The sequence below is a fragment of the Oncorhynchus clarkii genome, chromosome 20 (genome assembly GCF_045791955.1).
Source record: "Oncorhynchus clarkii lewisi isolate Uvic-CL-2024 chromosome 20, UVic_Ocla_1.0, whole genome shotgun sequence".
Classification (NCBI taxonomy): Eukaryota; Metazoa; Chordata; class Actinopteri; order Salmoniformes; family Salmonidae; genus Oncorhynchus; species Oncorhynchus clarkii.
In genome coordinates, this window is record NC_092166.1 from 28,435,401 (window position 1) to 28,456,057 (window position 20,657).

The 20,657-nt window shown below is 41.5% G+C and overlaps 2 protein-coding genes across 3 annotated transcripts; one reads left to right on the forward strand and one right to left on the reverse strand.

Annotated features, from left to right (window-relative positions):
- Positions 1–49: 49 nt before the first annotated feature.
- On the forward strand, positions 50–10,241 carry LOC139376157 (ankyrin repeat domain-containing protein 13C-like). The gene is made up of 13 exons (XM_071118407.1): positions 50–1,097; positions 1,870–1,911; positions 2,592–2,696; positions 5,638–5,723; positions 6,153–6,198; positions 6,564–6,630; positions 6,763–6,907; positions 7,115–7,246; positions 7,533–7,694; positions 7,828–7,907; positions 8,101–8,199; positions 8,506–8,606; positions 8,737–10,241. Exons 1-13 carry the CDS (start codon positions 698–700, stop codon positions 8,865–8,867), a joined length of 1,596 nt encoding a protein of 531 aa, XP_070974508.1. The 5' UTR covers positions 50–697; the 3' UTR covers positions 8,868–10,241.
- Positions 10,242–10,746: 505 nt separating this feature from the next.
- On the reverse strand, positions 10,747–17,622 carry LOC139376160 (serine/arginine-rich splicing factor 11-like). 2 transcript variants are annotated; one of them, XM_071118412.1, is made up of 12 exons: positions 17,314–17,622; positions 16,869–17,002; positions 14,333–14,448; positions 14,048–14,134; positions 13,857–13,906; positions 13,303–13,448; positions 13,107–13,185; positions 12,866–12,991; positions 12,611–12,700; positions 12,401–12,484; positions 11,972–12,131; positions 10,747–11,767 (listed from the first exon to the last, which is right to left on the reverse strand). In XM_071118412.1, the coding sequence occupies exons 1-12, from the start codon at positions 17,433–17,435 to the stop codon at positions 11,564–11,566; spliced, it is 1,398 nt and encodes a 465-aa protein (XP_070974513.1). In that variant the 5' UTR covers positions 17,436–17,622; the 3' UTR covers positions 10,747–11,563. The 2 variants fall into 2 exon arrangements, with proteins under 2 accessions (XP_070974513.1, XP_070974512.1); XM_071118411.1 differs by having other exon boundaries at positions 14,291–14,448; positions 17,314–17,619.
- Between the last annotated feature and the right edge of the window lie 3,035 nt (positions 17,623–20,657).

Below are 20,657 nucleotides of genomic sequence, written 5' to 3' on the forward strand. Positions count from 1 at the left end.
TTCATTGAGTTTCAAACCAAATTTCAGAAACCTTGGCAAAGAAAAAAACACTGTGTGTCTTCATTCAGGACCCATAGTTGGCGTCAAACATATTGCCAGATTTAAGTTTGAGAACAAATACTGTAAATTATACACAAAGCTGGTACTTTTAGATTGCATGTATCATCACGAGTTTACAACAATATATTTTGTGTGCCTTAAATATTTTGCATTTCTAAATAGATTATGCATACCTAATTATCGCGATATCTAAGGGAACGTGGTCTGATGTTTGTCATTCTGGTGAGATACTAAGCGGAAAATGGCAGATGGTCTTTTCACTCGGTAGTCTTGTTTTCTAGCTAGTTAGTTAACCAAGGCAAGCAAACAACCGCACCTCAAGCTGCAACGGGCAATTTTTTTGAAACAAGTGTTATCAAGGATGTAGCCGAAAAAAATTGGTATTTCCATTCTTAATCGATTGTTACAACAGTGCGAGTATATTTTCCATCTGCATTGTTTTTACGTGTGTGTTGTTTCTGCTGTTGTCAACACCTCACCTCTACCCACATCCATTCTATGCTAGCAAAACTGCTAACTAGGTTAGCTAAATACTAACTGTTAAGGTAGCAATTGCAGGTGTCGTTGGCAATTAGTCAACATCATTAATACAACATTTATTTTAGGTAGTCTGCTTGCTGGTTAGTTACGTTAAATCATGACCGGGGAAAAGATTCGCACGTTGCGGAAAGACCATAACAACAAGCCCAGTAAGGATGGGGATATAATGGAAACCTATGATGAATCTACAAATGGGACAATATCATCTCCAACCCCCAACGGTACCACCATCACGTACAAATCAAACAAGAATTATAACAAGACGGTGAAACCTTTGGTACTGCAGCAGTTGTCGAATATCAATGCAAACAATATCAATGGCAATCAATCAGTTGTCAGCATCATCGATGACAATAACAAGAACCCAATCCTTCTGACCAATGGCAATGAGGGCTTCAATTTGGAATTCCCTGTTCACGAATGTGTGTTCAAAGGAGATGTGCGTCGCTTGTCCTCACTCATTCGGACCCAGAACATCTCCCAGAAAGATGTACATGGTGAGTGCATGGTAGCCCTTACCCATTTATAGACTCTAACTACCTTTAGCGCCTATTGATGATAGCTAATATCTTCTGTCAGGGGTTGTTTTGATAAGGCCCGAACGCTCGTTAAAACGGGTTTCATATAAGCAGGAAATAATTGTCAAAAAGTTAAATTACTACACACTTCTTTTTTATAAGGGTAGTGTTCCCATACAGCCATATTTCCATGTTACAGCGCATGTTTATGGAAGACATTGGCAGCCACTTGGGCTTCAGCTGTCTAGCATCCTCTGAACACCTGTGTGTACGCATAACTGGGGAGGAAGTGTAGTTTGTCAACTTGAGGCACACAGCGTATGAATCTATGCAACACTGCTGTGTTTTTTTTAATTTATTTTAAGATTATCTCTAGCTGATATAAAAGATAAAGGGCATATCAAGCATATGTTTTAAACTGTTTTGCAAGCAGTGGTTATTGACGTTTCTAAACGTTAAAACACAGTCAGAATTGGAGTTAACATGCAGCCAACTGGGAGATAACTGCTGAAAACCCTGCAGATAAGAAGGGTTTTCAAAATCTAGGTAACCCAAACTTAGTACATGTAATTGAGCTAGGAAATCACATAGCTAGGCTATCACTTCTGGATCCATGAAATCTTACCTGACAATCATGTGACCAACATAGTCAGTGCTTGCTCACAACAAGTACATTGATTTACACAAACATTGTCCTTGTGCACCAGCTCTGACAAATGATCTCATAACAGTTATCTGTCTATCTTTCCAGGAAACACACCTCTTCACTTAGCTGTGATGATGGGCCACAAAGGTAAGGGCTTTGACTTTTGTAATCAACAATATCTGATATGGAGAATAACAGCTACATAGGCAGGACAGAGACATGCAAACAGCCTTGTTTCCCATTGGGAGCAGACTGACCAGTACATCTGTACTACTTTCCTCTAAACATCACATATCGCCAGAGTTTGACGGGATGTTTTGCCTCATATTCTCGTCTCTGGCCTAAACCTAACCCCAGTCAGGGGTTTTGCCATTCACATAATCACCATGTTTTCCAGCTCTCCTTCAGTAAATCCTCCGTATGCCTTTTTTCTTTTTTTTCTGGGATAAAATTCCCTTTCTGTTCTGCCGTACTGAGCTTATCCTGGCTGACCTCTGCCGACTGCAGTGTGTTACATAGTCTAGTCGTCTCATAGCAGCATGGCAGCGGCTGGTCCCATGGGTGGGACAGGTCCACAGGATCCCTTAATCCCGTTGATTAGTTTGACTCAAATGCAAAGCAGCATCTCTCTTATGTGAAGGTCATAGACACGGTAAATGAACTGTCAAAATGTAATATACTGGTAACATAATTAACTATGGTAATGAGAATCCACTGTCCAAGTACAAAGGCCATTGAGACGGGTAGTAGGCTTAGCCCAAAAAAATCATCTTAAAAGTAGCTTGATGTTTGTTAAATTCTTCTTCTTTTTTTTTTTTGTGCTACAGAGTGTGCCCTCCTGCTCCTGGCCCATAATGCCCCTGTGAAAGTGAAGAATGCACAGGGCTGGAGTCCCCTGGCAGAGGCCATCAGCTATGGAGACCGACAGATGAGTAAGGATATGGGATATTTTATATTTAAGCTATTATTTTATATTATAGATACTGCATCATTGAACAGTGATGTTCCATCCCTGTTTTTTCTTTACATATATTTTAGTTTATCCTGTATTTAAGTCTACACATTTACACTCAGGTTTTCTCAAGTTCATGGTCCTCCCTCTATTTGTTTGATCCTAATTGGATCCTTCCTGGGTTGTCCGGCTGTAGACTAACTCTGTTTACTCTCTGATGCTGATGAGAGGTTGGGTTGTAGGTTGCCCTAGCCAGCCAAAGCCATGCAGGGGATTTTCTCTGAGCACTCTATCCACATCCATACGGCCTGGAACACAGCCTGGCCAAGGGCTTAGTGTGACTGCGAGGGCACTGAGCAGCTTTACAGCTGGCTGGCTTCCTCTCTGTCTGTTCACATTTAATGCCCCATCCTAATGCTTTTAACACAGCACTGTAAACTAAAGGCCACAATATATGTTTTATGTGTATTGATTATTGGAATGTTTGTAAGGAATGCTAGTTAAGTGGAGTGTTTTTTTAAATGGTGGCAGTAGTGTAGAGAAGGTTGAATCCAATGCCATGTTTTCCCCATGGGCTTTACTAGCTTACTGTTTTTTTCTGTTTTAATGCCTTGTTAGCAAAAAAAAATCTACCTGCAAGATAGAAAATAATATTATAAATAGGCTAGTTCATTAAAAATTCCATGTGAGTAGTTGTTAAAGTTGGGCAAATAATTGTACTCAAATAATGCTCAAAGATACTGGTAATGTACACTGAACAAAAATAGAAATGCAACAATTCAAATGATTTTACAGCGTTACAGTTCATATAAGGAAATCAGTCAATTGAAATAAATAAATGAGGCCCTAATCTATGGATTTCACATGACTGGGCAGGGGCGCAGCCATGGGCGGGCATAGGCCAACCCACTTGGGAGCCAGGCCCAACCACTGGGGAGCCAGGCCCAGCCAATCAGAATGAGTTTTGCCCCACAAGGGCTTTATTACAGACAAATACTCAGTTTGCTCAGCTGTCATCAGCTTCCCGCAGGTGAAGAAGCCGGATGTGGAGGACCCGGGCTGGCGTGGTTACACGTGGTCTGCGGTTGGACGTACTGCCAAATTCTCTAAAACAACATTGGAGGTGGTTTATGGTGGAGAAATTAACATTAAATTCTCTGACAATAGTGCATTCCTGCAGTCAGCATGCCAATTGCACACTCCCTCACCTTGAGACATCTGTGGCATTGTGTTGTGTGACAAACTGCACATTTTTAAAGTACCATTTTGTCTTCAGCACAATGTGCACCTGTGTAATGATCATGCTATTTAATCAGATTCTTGATATACCTTGGAAAAGGAGAAATGCTCATTAACGGGGATGTCAACTAATTTGTGCACATAATTTGAGAGAAATATGTTTCTTTGCATATGGAACATTTCTGGGATCTTGTATTTCAGCTCATGAAATATGTGACCAACACTTTAAGTGTTTTATATTTTTGTTCAGTATACAAATCTTTATTTCCCTCCTATTAAATTCCCTGATATATGTTGAGCGGGTTAGCACTATGACCCTGTCACCCTAGCATGCATTAGTATGCAGCTCCAGGCCTGCAGCAGGGATGATTTGGCAGACTGGGGACACAGAGGTCAGGCATGGGAAGGTCAAATCTCAGTGAGGGGTGTGGGGGGCAGGGATCAGAGGAAAGGACAGCATGGCTCTAGCCACACAGTACAGCAAGGACACGCAAAGGCAGCCAAACTGGCCAGTGACTGGGTCAGTACGAGTAGTGGTAAAATGAAAATAATGCAGTGTATACTAGGGCAGAGCTTCCCAACTCCAGTCCTCGAGTGCCCCCAACAGTACACATTTTACTGTAGCCCCGGACAATCACACCTGATTCTACTTGTCAACTAATCACCAGGCCCTCCACGAGTTGAATCTGGTGTTTTTTGTCCGGGCCCACAACAAAAATGTGTTATGTTGGGGGTACTGTGCTATGGCTTATTATTGAGAGAAATACAGAGAGGGAGGCCTACGGCGAGAAGAGAAAGAAGGTCATCTCGTATAGATGGAGCCTTGATTTCCCCCCCCCCCCCCCTTTCTTTTTCAATTGCATAAGATCAAATAATGTCATAGTAACGAGGCTTTCATCTCTCTCACACACACGCACTGCGACAGCAGCTCACGCTAGGTGTCCATATCTGCCATGCAACACTGCTCTGCCCCTGCAGCGAGTGCTTGCTTTGTCAGCACTTCCTCACACTCAAAATCCCCACTCTAATGTTTCTCACTGGTCAAGATTACTGGATAGAAGATCACCCCAATTATAATTCATTGCAAGAGAGCAATCACTTAGCAATCTGTCCGAAAACTCACAAGTCCTAAGTGGGGTTATATAACTGAGGTTCAGCCTGTATTAAATTGCATATTAGAACGAGCCGTGTGTAAGGTGACTCATGTCATGCGTAGCCTCCCCTAAACTCTACTGCACCAACAAGCCACGGTCCAGATTGCTGGCTGCGTCAGTGTTGAGCCTTCATGTCTTGTAACAGTCACACACGTGTGTTTCATGATGATATGCAGCGACGTGACACGCTTTGGAGAGAAGAGCTGGGGTCACCTTACCACTCACTTACACTGTCGGTGTCAGTAGTATCGTCCTAAACCCCATAGGATTACTGTTACAGTATATCACTTGGTTGAATGATTTATTGCTCATGACTTTCACTGTCATTGAAGTGTGGGTTTGCTATGTTCACTTTTCACTTTAGTGAAAGTTGCTTTTTGAAAGATCATGTGACCTTGTAATCCCTTCTGCTGTGTGTGTAGAAACATACACATATAGAATGTCTAGGGCTATGGAATATATTGTCTCTTTTGTGTGGTGGTGTGCTTTGTTAAGGCTTTGTTTATCTCCCTCCTCTCCCCTCCTCAGTTACGGCTCTACTGCGGAAGCTGAAGCAGCAGTCCAGAGAGAGTGTGGAGGACAAGAGGCCCAAACTGCTAAGAGCACTGAAAGAGGTGAGGTTCTGACAGCCGACTAGACTAGGGACTACTACAGTATCTGGTTAGAAATAGGATCTTTGCACTCTATATACATATGTCAAATACTTGAGCTGCATTGCACTTGATTTAGTTTGGCCGGTACAGTGGAATAAATGGAATAGTCCCAAAAGTATTTGGACGGATTTGATATGCATTTGAGGCAGGTCTGGTCCACTCCATACCGAGTTTTGGTTTACAATAACTATCTTGCTATACCTTCACCCCTTTTCTCCAACATTAGCATCTGTCCAATGTAACAGCCCCTACCGCTCACCAAAACACACTCTTTCCCTTATTAAAATGCTCTAACAAGTTATTCCTCCAGCTATAAAGAAAAAGTATTGGTGTTTTGTGGCTTGCATGACAAGATAATAATTTACAACTTTTTTTTTTTTTTTTTCATAGCTTGGGGACTTCTACTTGGAGCTTCACTGGGACTTTCAAAGTTGGGGTGAGTCAGCTCTACATCATATTGCAATACGTTAAAATAAGCTACAGCGATGGGCCAACATCTCCTTTCACACGCTCTGTCTCCGTTCATTGTTATTCTTGGTGGAGGACACCTTAGCCAAGTCAATTCATTCTTCAATCTAATTAGCGTTTTGTTCCCATTTTATCCTGGCTGTTAGTGTGACGTGTTAGTTGCTCAGTGGGTTTGGGGCTCTCTGTCTCTTGGCTCAGGGATTCAGCGCCTAGCCACAGCCGTGTTCATTTATATACCACGTAATGATACCACGTATTATCTCTTCAGTTTCTTAGTTAATCTTATGAATCAAATGCTGTCGATCATTACTTTCTCTTTCTCCCTTCTCATAGTGCCCTTGCTCTCCCGGATTCTGCCATCTGATAACTGCAAGATCTACAAGCAGGGGATCAACATCAGGTAAGGCATGAAATACACGTCTGACACAGACGCCAGCTGTACTCCTCACAAGTTGTGAGGAGTATAGCTGGCGTCTGTAACCACTCACCTTCCAGAGTTAACCCTGTACACACTTTCTCTCACCGCTGACAGACTGGACACCACTCTGGTAGACTTCACAGATATGAAGTGTCAGAGAGGAGACCTCAGCTTCATCTTCAATGGAGACGCTCCGCCTGCCAAGTCCTTCTATGTTCTGGACAATGAGCAGAAGGTGTACCAGCGTATTCACCACGAGGTGAGCTATCTGGTCTGCATTTAACATCACCATCCTCCAAGCCAACCGCTCTTACAGAACTGCTTGTATTGCAAATGCTTGTATTGACTGAAAGATCTGCAGGGGGTCACAGTAAAATTAACAATTGCACGGATTCAATATTGTGCAGAAGTCATGTCACCATCCAGCGTGATACTATCTGGCTGACTGCCTGTTGTGTCCCTGCAGGAGTCTGAGATGGAGACTGAGGAGGAGGTGGACATCCTGATGAGCAGTGACGTCTATTCTGCCACCCTGTCCACCAAGTCCATCACCTTCTCCCGCAGTCAGATCGGCTGGCTCTTCAGGGAGGACAAGACGGTAAGCACCCCTCCCCGTCCTGGGTCCTGTTCAGAGGGGGGCAAAATTTTTGAAATGGGGATCTACCTGGAGTTGTCCAATAAGAACACCGATTTGTTTGACCGGTTGCAAAACATTTCCCCACGGTGTGTCCTACTGAATACGACCCTGTGGTCAAACCAGGCCAGTCACTGGAATATAAAGCTTGTAATACAATGGATCTCATAATCTGTGTACTGTATGGAGAATAGGGTGTCCTAACTCAGCCAGTGTGTATTATACATCTGTCTTGTGTCTGTCCCTGAAGGAGAGGGTTGGTAACTTCCTGGCAGACTTTTACTCTGTGAACGGCCTGGTGCTGGAGTCCAGGAAGCGCCGGGAGCACCTGAGTGAGGAGGACATTCTGAGGAACAAGGCCATCGTGGAGAGCCTGAGCAAAGGAGGGAACCTGGTGGAGCAGAACTATGAGGTGAGGGATGAGGGATGGAGGGAGGCTTTGGGTCTTTAGTCTCTTCTTCCGTGGTGGTTGTGGTGTGGTGCACATTAGATGGATATTAAAGTAAGCCTACATGTGATCCTCTCCCTCGCGGTCTTTCCCTCAGCCTCAGAGAAGGCTGTCCCTCATGGCTCCAGGTCCTAACACTATCTCCTGGGAGGAGTACATCTCTGCAGAGCACGGAAAGTAAGCCCTGCATAATTCCTTTTAAGAAAGGTCACAGATGACACTACTGTCCGGAGGAATTTCAAGCAACTGTGTTCATTATTGAGTTATTGACAAGTCGGTGCATTGAAGATCATTACTAGCAGTGGCTTACTGTTAATCCTACAAATGTATACGCCAATGATGCTGACTTAGCCAGTGTGTTCATCCCTAGGGCACCTCATCTTGGGAGAGAGCTTGTGTGTAAGGAGAGCAAGAAGAACTTCAAAGCGAACGTAGCCATGAGCCAGGACTTCCCTTTGGGCATTGAGTCGTGAGTAGAATCCTTCCTCTTATTGGCTAATATTCTCTGGTCAGTCTCATCGCTGACTGCAGTGCTATTGGAAACGTCCATGTATTGATCACTGTTGTGCACACAGGTTCTAGTTCAATGTGTATTAGGCTGTTGCAGATTCGTGTCTAGCTAATGCCTTTCAAAGGCCTCTTTTTAAAAATGTTTTATTACTTATTGGTTTTATTGTTTAAATGGGACCTCATCAAATAATGTACTGTAAGAACATTTTTGAATTAACCCCAACCCTAATGATTTAAAGTTTCCCCTTTTTCTTCGGTCTTCCAGGTTACTGAACGTGTTGGAGGTCATAGCCCCATTTAAGCACTTCAACAAACTCAGAGAATTCGTTCAATTGAAGCTTCCTCCTGGGTTCCCAGTCAAACTTGGTATGCATCTACTGTACATTGTGTGGCCACATGGACAATTTTATTTGAAAGTTAAAAAATAAAGTGAAATAATGAAGAAATTGACAAATATTAAACACTCTAAACATCCTCTCCTATTTCTGTGTGCCAGACATCCCTGTGTTCCCCACTATCACAGCTACGGTCACCTTCCAGGAGTTCCGCTATGATGACTTTGAGGAGTCCATCTTCTCCATCCCAGCGGACTACAAGGAGGATCCCAGTCGCTTCCCTGACCTCTGACCTGGTTGTAGTAGCAACCAGAGGTTTCCCCGGCCCCGCCCATTCGGAAACTGACAGAGAAACAAACTCTACCTACCTACACTATTAAAAGGAAAAGAACCAACTAACGACAGTTGAGATTAAATAAGAGGATGCCAATGTATTATTTGATATCTGTCTGTGTGTTCTGATGAAAAAGGGGAATTATCTCTTGCCCCTGAGTTTTTTTTTATTTTTTATTTTGTAGATATTTCCTTATAGCAAACACGAATCAACCATTTTCAGCTGTGTAGCAACAACAGCACGAGGTCAAACTCCAGAAGAGAAGAATTGAGGGGATGAGGAGTTTGAAAAAATATTTGATGTCATCTCCGTAACAGCTTATTGTTCACCGACTACGTGATCACTGCTTTGTACTGCAAACCAGCTCCTGTGAAACGTCATGGAGTTGGCTTCATCTGTGACATCTTAACCGTGCACTTCTCCAGGTTTAGCACTCACTGCGCCCAGTTTATCTAGCGTCTGCCCTTTGGGGACTGCCCCTTTCTCAACATGTTTAAGTACCCTTGGACATTCATTGCCTGTAAATGACTACGGTATAAATGGACGTGTCAGAAATATGAAGATGTCATAACTGAACTGAGAAAATGATGTACCAAACGTACTGTATGTATGTCAAAGGAGCAACACTGTGTAGCAATACATTTCCAGTACGTAAGAATGTTTTTTTAAACCAGCTGGGAAGAAAGTATGGTGTAAAACTGCATTCTTTCAAAGATATCAACACCCAAACCTTTTCTCTCTAGTGCAGGTTAGCTCATCTATCTTACCTCCCGGCTATCACTGTCTGTTTCAAGTGACTGTGAATTTAATCTGTTTTGTGTGTGAGAGAGGACTTTAAAGGGTGTTGTGTGTGTGTGAGTGAACCCAGATGGGGTATCAGGAAAGCTGTTCTAGTTTGATACTGCACTGACATTAAGTATATTTAATCGCATGCTACATTGACCCAATTGGATTCCTTGTATACTATTGAGCGTATATTTCCTACACTTGTTATACCTGCTACCATCTCCCTATCCTTTCTGATTATTCAGGAAGACTAACTTCTACTGTATAAATATTGTAATCACACTAAAATCCCTTTGGTCAAATGTACTTAGGTGGTTTAAGCATTAACTGCAACTTTCATTGAGTATACCTGTCCATATTACTTTACTTTTCATTACATTTCAATGAGCTTACAGTTGGACTGTATAAGCTCATTAAAATGTAAGATCCGTATGGTCTTTGAAATCAGATGTGTATCTGGCTTCGGGCCTACTGGTATTTCTAAATGTACTGCAGCTTTCCAACTTCCCATCCCTTTAAATAAAGCACCAGCACCATCATGTCTCAGCACTGTCTGTTTCTTTGTATTTTATTCAGTGGTATTTTAATTGTAGTCTCTGAATCCATGGAGTCAAGCCTCCAAGACATTGGCCATAATCCAATGGGAGTGTAATTTGGAGTCAATCCGATCAGCGATAACCCATGGTAGCCGACCGCTTTTGTCGGCGGTGTAACTACGTTGTAGCTGTCAAATTTGGTGAATTGCTGCTCTTGTGGTCATTGTCACAAAACCACACCCACCCTTATACCCTACCCATGTTACAAGTTAATGAGAAAGTGTAGGCTATATACCGTGAACGCAGCCTCCACTAACACAACACCATTGCCTTTAAAATTAAATCACACTGAACGTCCACGATACAGATTGATTAGAGCCCCTGGCCTAATGCTCTATTGATCAACCATACTATTCAGACCTCAGCTCAGCATTTGATACGGGGTCATACAAGGGCCCATGTTAAAACTTTGCCCTAAACCTAAAATGAGCACCTGAAGTTTAAAACAAAATAAATCAAATCTTTCCCCAGGTTTTTATTGTATATAAAAAAAAAATCACTGATAAAACAATACAAACTTCTAAGAATTACAACGAGCATCAGATCTACTGGGTATTGTGAATAGGTGAGAGATAGGACATATTATTTTGGCGCCACAAGACCCAGTATAAGTATACATCTTCCGTATAATAACAGATGGGATATAAACACAATATACCACGTATAGGAGTGACAGAAAATAGATGGTGAATTTATTGAGGCGACTTCCGTACAGAAGCTCAATACTAAAAAGCTAAGTCCACAGCGCTGTTCTATGTAGCAGCCATGTTGTCTGATGAAAATGGACATACGGTGAACTTGTCAAGCAGTGTAACTGGCTGCTTCCGCTCCTAGCAATGTGTAGAAACTAGATTTAAACAAAAAATACACAAAAGCCATCATCATCATGTAAGCTCTATGCTTGAAAAAAGAAAATCAGGTCGCACACTTTGCCAAATAGAATCCACTTTCAAATTACAGCAATAAAAGTTTCAACCAACCCCACCCCTTTCACATTTTCACCATCAAAATAGGACCAAATAATTATAATACATACAGAAAATGATGACAAAACAGAAAAATCTGAAGGTTAATCTTTCGGTTCATCTTCTACTTGATCTATTTTGTCTAGTCAATCCAAAAGGAAAACTAACAATTCAACTGAGATAAAGAAGGATCGAGTTGAGTTGAATGAAGCCCGAATACAGTAAGCTCGATGGGGCATGGAGGTTTTGGTACAATGGAGGGTTGGGTACATAGAGGTCTATACATCGGTCTCTATTATTGGGTGACTCAATCACTGACATCCATGTCGTCCTCTTCACGGTGGTCGCCTCCGTTGACTTTGGAAAGCCCAGTGCCATTGCCTTCCACCGAGTGAGGAGACTGGGCTCCGGAGTCCTGGTCGGAATCTTTCTTGTCCAGCCTCTCCCTCTCCTTCTCACTGTCGTAGCCCTGCTCTTCCTCATCATAGTCTCTGGTGACCTGCAAAGACGTCTAAGGAAATTTGAAATGACTAAGTTTAATATATCGGACGCTCATTTCATATTACTTGTTATTCTTTCATATACGGCGAGTAAAACGCTAGATCTCGAACAGAGGTCAGAATACAGAAAGAAGAAAGAAAATGAACACAGACATCCTGCACATCTTACATGAGGTGTAGAACACAAGACAAATCATTCAGTCATTGGTGCTGACCTTTACATCTCCTTTCTCCCCGTCAGTTTTCTCCCTTTCCTTTTCTTTGTCTTTACTCCTTTCTTTCTTTTCCTTCCTTTCATCCCGACTGCGGTCTTTATCGCTCCTGCGCTCGCGGTCCTTCTCTCTTTCCTTGTCCCTCTTCTTCTCCTTCTTATGTCTGTAGGGAGAGGAAAGTTAAAAGCTTAAATCCAAAGAGAAGTGTAGTGGTTGACTGTCTAAAATGGCTTATTTCCAGGTTACCTTAAAGAAACCTTTAAATTTGAATCTAAATAAATTATTTGAGTGAGTGTTCTCACTTTGTAAACAAAATGTCTCGTCATTTTCAGTCTCAAAATAGCAATGAAATACCACTGGCAGCATATTGAAAATGTGTTCACTAAGGAAATTCTCTTGTTCTATGAGAATCGAGAACCCCAAAACACCAACCTTCTAGGAGAGGGAGTCCTGGAGACTTTCCTCTTGGGGGATTTCTTAGGAGATCGGCTGGCACTGCGACTCCTTCTCCGCCTTCTATACCCAACAGCATGAAAAAAAAATGTTGTAAATATCTGACCAATCAACAACATGTTGGGACAGCATGGTGAAACAGAGCCACAAGTCAGACATGCGGCTCTGACCAATGAAAGCAGCACTAACCGATCGATACTGCGAGACCTCCTGGCAGTACTGTAGCTTTTCGGAGGTGTTTTGGAGCGCTTTTTATCCCGCTCCTCCTTCTTCCTATCCCTGTGGATCGGAGACAAGTTAATTACATCTGATCAACATTTCTTACTGTATATTGGGATTAGAGTTGTGATAACGAGGTAGAGAGTAATCGCAGGGCGGTCTCAGAAGTTCAGATCGTGCAGCTTGAGGATTAAGAATGGGTCAAGTCTGTGCTCTGTGGCTCACCTGGACTTGCTTGGTGATGGTCTGCTCCGGTCTTTGGAGTGGGACCTCCCACTCCTCCTTCGGGGGCTCTTGGAGCGCCTCCTGTTCCTGGAGTGCGAGCGTCGCCTTGACCTGCTCTTTGAACGCCTGCAGATCACAAACACAACATTAGTCTCTACCCTTAATATTAAAAAAAAAAAGTACTACCTTTACTTTTAACACAATCCAAATTATTTGTCAGGGGAATAGAGTTTGTGTTCACCTGTGTCTGGAGCGAGAACGGGACCTTCTGCGTCTAGACCTGGACCTGGAACGCGAGTGCTTCCTCTTGCTCTCCTTGTCTGCACAAACAAAACATGAAATTACTTTGGTAGAGCAAATAATAGCTTATAGCTAGGGCTACCAGTTTTTATCAGATCTAATATATCCTTTGGAGATGCAAGGCTTGGGCTACTCACTCCCAGGCTCGATGGCAGCAGAGATGAGTGACTGAGCCTCTCTGACCCTCTTCATGGCCTCTTCTATCTCTTTGTTGGAGGAGTCTGCCTTCAGCCCCGGATTCATGTTGATGTTCATGTTCATCCCTACACCCATGTGGTTCATTCTGAAGAAGAGGATATTATTTAGTGGGGATTATAAACCGGGAAGTTTGGGTCCGAGATGCTGATATACACTCCAGCCGAGTGTATATCAGACCATATACTAAGGGTATGACACAAAGCTACTTGTTTACTGTCATATGTATGTTAGCAAACGGCTTACAAAGCAATAAGGCACCTCGGGTTTGTGGTATGAGGAGGTGTGGTATATAGCCAATATACATCTGCTAAGCGCTGTATCTAGGCCCTCCGTGCACAAAAACAGCCCTTAGGCGTGGTATATTGGCTATATAACACACCTCCTCAGGCCTTATTGCTTAATTAGAACACACTGGAGGGTCATCCAACAAATGAACAGCTCATAGGTGTTTGATGTCTTGTAATGGACATTTTCTAGAGGCATGATGACTTACTTTGGATCCACCTGCGACATAAACTTCAGAAGTTGGTCAGTGGGAAATGACTGTTGGGGAAGAAGAGTGAAGAAAAGTGTGAAATATATAATATACAAGTTAGATATCTGATATCCTTTAAACATTTCCCTTCAACACCAGCAGTTGTGTGCGCACACAAAAATATCACCAGATTTCAAGCCAACACTCACCTGGGGGTTCATATTCATATTGGGGTTTGGAAACCCGAACGCTGCCATCGCTTCCAAGGAGGGACCGCCGAAAGGATTGCCACCCATCTACAAAAAAACAACAGCACACCATTAACCCTTTCGTTGTCTATATATACACGAGCGGACAATTATCAAGTCATTAAGGCAGATGTTTCATTTGAATAACTTAAGGACCACAGAATTAAACAGAACAATTAAACATTGTATGTGCTGAGGACCCACCTGTGGATAGGACATGGGGTTTGGTGTTGGGAGAAGTCCTACCTGTGGATTAGACATGGGGTTTGGTGTTGGAAGGAGACCTCCTCCGGGCAGAATCCCTGCAACAGCATTTGCTGGCGCCAGCAGTGACAAAGCTTTAGCCTCCTCCGGGATAACACCTACAGAAAAACCAAACAGGCATTAGGGGAAGTAGAGAACATCAACGTCTAGACTCTACAGAAAAGGAGAGACATTTTGAAAAACAAAAAAAACAGATGACTTGCTCAAGTATTCTTCAAAAACATTTGTAAAGGTTTCAATACTGTTACCTTTGATAGCTGCTAGATTTGAGAAGGTTTGTTCCCTTTATTATTTTAACCAGTGTAGATTGAAAAATAACTACGATCGGGAAAATAGTATATCACAATACACACTACTCCAGTGAACACTGCCAAGATTGTATCACCTGAACGTGTTTTTTAAGTCATGAACCAAACGTTAGCTAGCACAGCGGCTTCTCCAGTGGGGTGTGCTCTCAATTTTCATTTAGATTGAACAAGCGACTCACGTTGACGGCTTCACTACTAAGGAGCACACAGAGAAAAATCGAGATACACAAAACAAAAAGAATTTCAGAGAGTTGGAGGTCAACAGTGATTACTGACATTTTCTACTACTTACCAGCAATACAGTTATAAGTAGGAAAAAAAAACCCAGCTAGCATTCACATTTTGGGTAGGTGATATCTACGCTCCCAAGAACCTTACCTGTCACTGCATTAAATATGCAACAAATGAACCAATTCCTTTTATTTAAGTGTAAAATCAACTTGGCAACATTAGATTAGCTTGTTTGCCTAACATAGTGATCAGAAAAAGAAAAAAAACTATGGTTTCAGATCTCAATGTTGCCATTGCTACCTAAAAAAAGAAAACATACAATAGCAAAAATAACATTTTTTTTTTTACAGAAGACACATAAACACACTCACAAACAACATTTAAAAAGGGCACACGGGGGAGAGAATTTAGCTGCAGGAGACAAAACGGTTGGGTGGTATTTTCAGCGGGGCCTGGTATACAGGACTGGCTGAGCCAGGAAAAAGAACTGTAAAACACAACAACAAAAAAGAAAGACCACTGTTAAAGAGTGAGCACTGAACCAGTTGCCATTGCCATGTGGGGTGGATATCTAAGACAATTAACAACTAGATACAGTCAGGAACCTTAAAGTACAACATAGAAAACACACAGATTTGCTATTTTAATCCGCCAATTTCAGGGACAGAGTGGTGAGTGAGTGCATGTCATTTCTTGCTAAATTTAAATTGGATACTATTGGTCACCCAATTCCCCAAAACAGGAAGTGCCTTAACGCTAAAGGTGAAAATGCAGGTATACCAATAGCTGTGTTATTGAGAAGTGTATAGTTTACTGTTCTGTTACTCTGCTATGGTTTACTTCTTACCACTTGGATCCAATGAGAAAACCAGATTGGACATTATACAGGTCAGATTATTAACACACCTGTTTTGATAAATATGTACTTGTGAGCAGTCAAGAAATATTTGTGTAATACATGTGATATGCATTATAGTATTAACAGTTATATATATGCTACTGCATTCAATTTAAACTAAAATACCCTAAAGAAGAGAAAATGAGAGAGAAAGAGAGAAGAAAGGACACAGGAAAAAAGAGAAAGAAGGGTCTGGGGGGGCTGCTTGAACGCTTGCTGGCCTTTTGTAAATGCCTACAATCCCCTGTTGGCAGGCAGAGGACCACTTTCAGCCATCAAGGAGGGGGCTCTGCTTTTGCCTTCTCCACTACAACAAATCACACACACAAATAACAGAGAGAAGTTTAATAGAGGATAGTCCAATATGGGGGAGAAAATAAAAAGCATGGTTAAGTTTTTATACACATATAAGTTCATCTCTGCTTTCTTTTGAGGAGGTGCGTCTGTCTGCCCATGGGTCTGGGCTTGTTCAGCCCTCTCAGTCGGAGCAAGTCCCAGTCCCTAAAGCAGACCTTGGTATACTGTGCTGGTGGAGGAGGACAAAGAATTGGCTCTGGAGACTACTACAGACTACTCAAGGTCACCTGTGTTGTTTAGTGTCTACCAAGTCCAACGCATCATGGATGACATTATGACCTTACAGTGTGGCAGAAACTTTATATAAGACATACGTGTATGGTTATAGGTTTGGTCTTTAGTTCCACAGTATACCAAGGGTCTGGGTTGTGAGAGCTGGTATAGACACCTCTCTCATTGCAATTAGCAGAGGGATCGTACAAGATAGGACAGGAAGAGTGGCATGACATCATTGACCACAGAATCCGATAGGCTTGTCAGATCAAAAATGGTTACTATTCAATTCAATGGGGTTTATTGGCATGAGAAACATATGTTTACATTGCCAAAGCAAGTGAAACTGATATAATCTGAAATAGTTAGGATACACGCTTAACAGTGGCTCAAGCCACAGGCTTATATTACTCCATCCTGAAATCAATGGGGGCGTCAGGCGTCACTCTCCCATCACTACATCATACAATCAAGGATCATTCATACAGAAAGGGAAGAACAAATCACCAACCTTCGGCAAAAGGGACGACGATCAGCGCCCTGTCCACGAAGACTGTGTTGGTCAGATGTTGAGACACCCCCACGGACTCGGACTCTTTGAACTTCACAAAACACACACGCGACGTCACTGGCAGAGGCGACTCACTGCAATAAAAAACGTTTTTGTAGTTAACTAACGTTAGTTAGTCCGCTAGCGACAACATAATAGATTGTATATAGCAAAACATCCCCGAAGTAGCTAGGCAAACTATCGTTACCCAACTATAGTAGTTAATGATTCGCCTTCTTAGGTTTCGGGGACGGCCCGAGATGGGGCCTCCTGATGCTAACGTTAGCATCGTTAATAATACTACATTGAAATCAATTAAATCACAAAGTGGTAAGAAGTGATTAACTAAACAAAGAATAACTGTATATAGTTAGCAACAAACGTTCAACAAATATGAGCTACTTACTCTGGTGGAAACAATTTGAGTTCTTCAATGGTTCCAAGAAACCCGAACAGCATTCGCATCTGCTCGGATGTTGTGCTTGGCGACACGTTCGTCACCTGCACTACGTTCGTGGTACAATTCATGTTTTCACAAAATAGTAAAAACAAATATATATATATATATATAAACAATTACCTCTCTATTTCAGAAGTATTATTGTATAAATATAGCCAATTAGTTGCTATCCTCGTCGAAGGCGTTTTATAAACTCAAATAAAGATCTCGATTCGTTTCGCCGCCATGTTGTTTAGCTTGAATACACTAAACAGCGCATGCGCATTATGAAAGTCCTGCAGTAATGTAGCTAGTGGTGATGTGTGCCAGGAGAGGTCGCTCTCTCCCAGGAATCAAATGTGAAATTTCTCACGTTTCGGTGGCATGTAATAAACAGTGAATTTGATTTCTAGGCTAATTGAAATAGATGGTGCAACTCAGGCCAATAGATATTTTATGTTCAGATGGTAATCATAATGAAAACAGACATTGACTCTTTGAATATGCTTTCACAAAAGTGAAACAAACAAGCAAGAGCAATTGTTACTCTGGTCCTCACTGTTTTGCGCCATGTCTCTCAGCTCCTTTAGCTCAGTCCAAATCTCAGGTGTGGTGGTATTCTGGCCTATCGTCTGTTTGTCATTCATTTTTGGAGGTCATTTGTATCTGACGCTGTAAAGGGCTGTGGGAGTACACAACCTGTTATTCGGTTGAAGGTCCCTCTTTATCTCCATAAAGTCTGTAAATGTTTTTGGTTATGTCACTTGACCTCAACCAAGCGCTATTATAAGACGTATGTGTGCATTTAGTGTGTTTTCAGTCTGTACTGTGTGTTGTTTGTGAATACACTCTATTACCTTCATATCTAATTCGGTCTCACACACTCCTGAGCAAACACAAACACAGACACAGACATTAGTTGTAGTCCAGTCTGGTCTGATCCAGTCCTGGGCACTGACTGATTAGGTAGCCTACAGGTGGAGAAGTGGAGTATGCCACTAAAATAGTAATTAAACTAGAGATAGTTATTGAGCTTATTCCAAAATGACACTAATTAACTACAAGATTGCTGTAAAACACTATGACAGGGGGAGAGTAGTTTGATAAATCATGAGGTGAAAACTGAGCTGCACTTCCTAACCTCCTGCCAAATGTATGACCTTATTAGAGACTCATATTTCCCTCAGATTAGACAGACTCACAAAGAATTCCAAAAGAAATCCAATGTTGATAAACTCACATATCTATTTTGGTGAAATACCACAGTGTACAACCACAGCAGAAAGATTTGTGGCACAAGAAAAGGGCAACCAGTGAAGAACAAACACCAAACCCATTGTAAATCTAACCTATATTTACGTTTATTTAATTTCCCATTTGTATTTTAACTATTTGCAACATTTGAAATGTCTTTATTATTTTGGAACTTTTCTGTGTCATTTTTTTTTACACTTTTGTTATATTCTATGCCGTCAAAAAGAGGTTGTTTATTTAAAAGCGTGGGGGGAGAGTAGTCTGAATTGGGTTCTGGAGGTGTACTCCAACTCATACATCGCACTCACATGCCAGCCATGAGTGTTTCCAAGCCAGTGAGGTTCACATCCACCAGTAGTGCTGGAGAGCTGCACTGGCTGGTTTCTCCTGTAAAGACAGCTCACAATGGCCCATGTTCTCTGTGCACTCACTCACCCAGATCAGGTGATACCCTGCTAGGGCAGTGATTGGCTCTTGTCTCAGACCTTCCCCAAGGTGATTGGTTGAGTGACTAGCACCCTGCATGTGACCTCTACAATGAGCTTCCTCCCACATGACCAGAGGAAGCGTGAATGATCTTATATAGTTTCAAATCAGCCCAGACAATCTCTATTGCGGTTTCATGACAACATTTAAAATTAACTTCTACAATGAACCATAATTATAGCATACATTTTGAATATGTATTATTTATATGACAATTCCCACATAGGTACAGTTGTCTGCGTTTGTTTCTGCATCTACTACAAAATCAGACAAACTAGAGTGAAGCATCATGGGAATATGCAAATCAGGACAGCTATGATTGGCAAGTTAAGGGATAGTTTGTGATTTTGGCAATCTACTTCCCCAAGTGGATACCACTCATGGATGTAATTTATGTTCATCCCATTTCAATCCAGTAGACAGCAGCAATGTACTTTAAGAAAATAATGTGTTAGTCTTAGTAAAATGAAAATCATACGAAAGAGTGCTTTTTAAAAACGTTCTTTATTTTGAAACGGTTTATTTTTGATAATTTGGGGCTTTAACCCCAGAACTGCTCACATCAGAAAAAAATATGTATATACACACCCAGAGGTCTCAAGCCAACTTCAAAAAAATGTTAGGTGGATAGCAATATTACAGGGATTATATTTGTAATATGTAAATATATAAATACAGTGCCAGTCAAACGTTTGGACACACCTACTCATTCCAGGCCTTTTCTTTATTTTTACTATTTTCGACATTGTAGAATAATAGTGAAGACTTCAAACTATGAAATAACCCATTTGAGTTACTGTTAAGGGATTTTTTTATCAATAATGACTAATTATGTATACATTTCAATCAGAATACTATTATGTTACTGTATAGATGTATGAATTGTCTTTTAATCCTAGTACTGAATATAATGTGTGTAATTATAATCAAGAATTAGAACAATGACTGTCTGTTCCTTGGTAGAAATGAATGAACTTATCGTCAGACTGGCTAGAATGCTTATCTACACAGGAAGACCTTGGCTCGGTCATAAATTATCTAAATTGGTGGGAGAACTATACTGCCATTGTACCAGAGTGGAGAAGAGACGGGACAGTTCGAAAACTAATGACGTCATTTTCAGTTTATAACCTGTGGTAAATTGTATCGTGTTCAGTACTCTCGAGAATAAATGCTACTGATTGATTTTGAGACTGGTCTCTGTCCATTTTATGCAAATAAGGATCTTACAAATTCTTAGGAGTGGGCAGAGTGTTAAATTGAATTGGTTAAATAAAACATAAAGGAATTTAATTCCTGTAACAGTTACCTTTGCTGCAGAGGATAAGTTCATTACAGTTACCAACCTCAGAAATTTCAGCATGAGTTGGGCCGCAGAGTGAAGGAAAAGCAGCCAGCAAGTGCTCAGCATATGTGGGAACTCCTTCAAGACTGTTGGAAAAGCATTCCAGGTGAAGCTGGTTGAGTGAATTCCGAGAGTGTGCAAAACTGTCGTGAAGGCGAAGGGTATCTACTTTGAAGAATATATATATATATATATTTTTACATGATTCCATAAGTTATTTCATAGT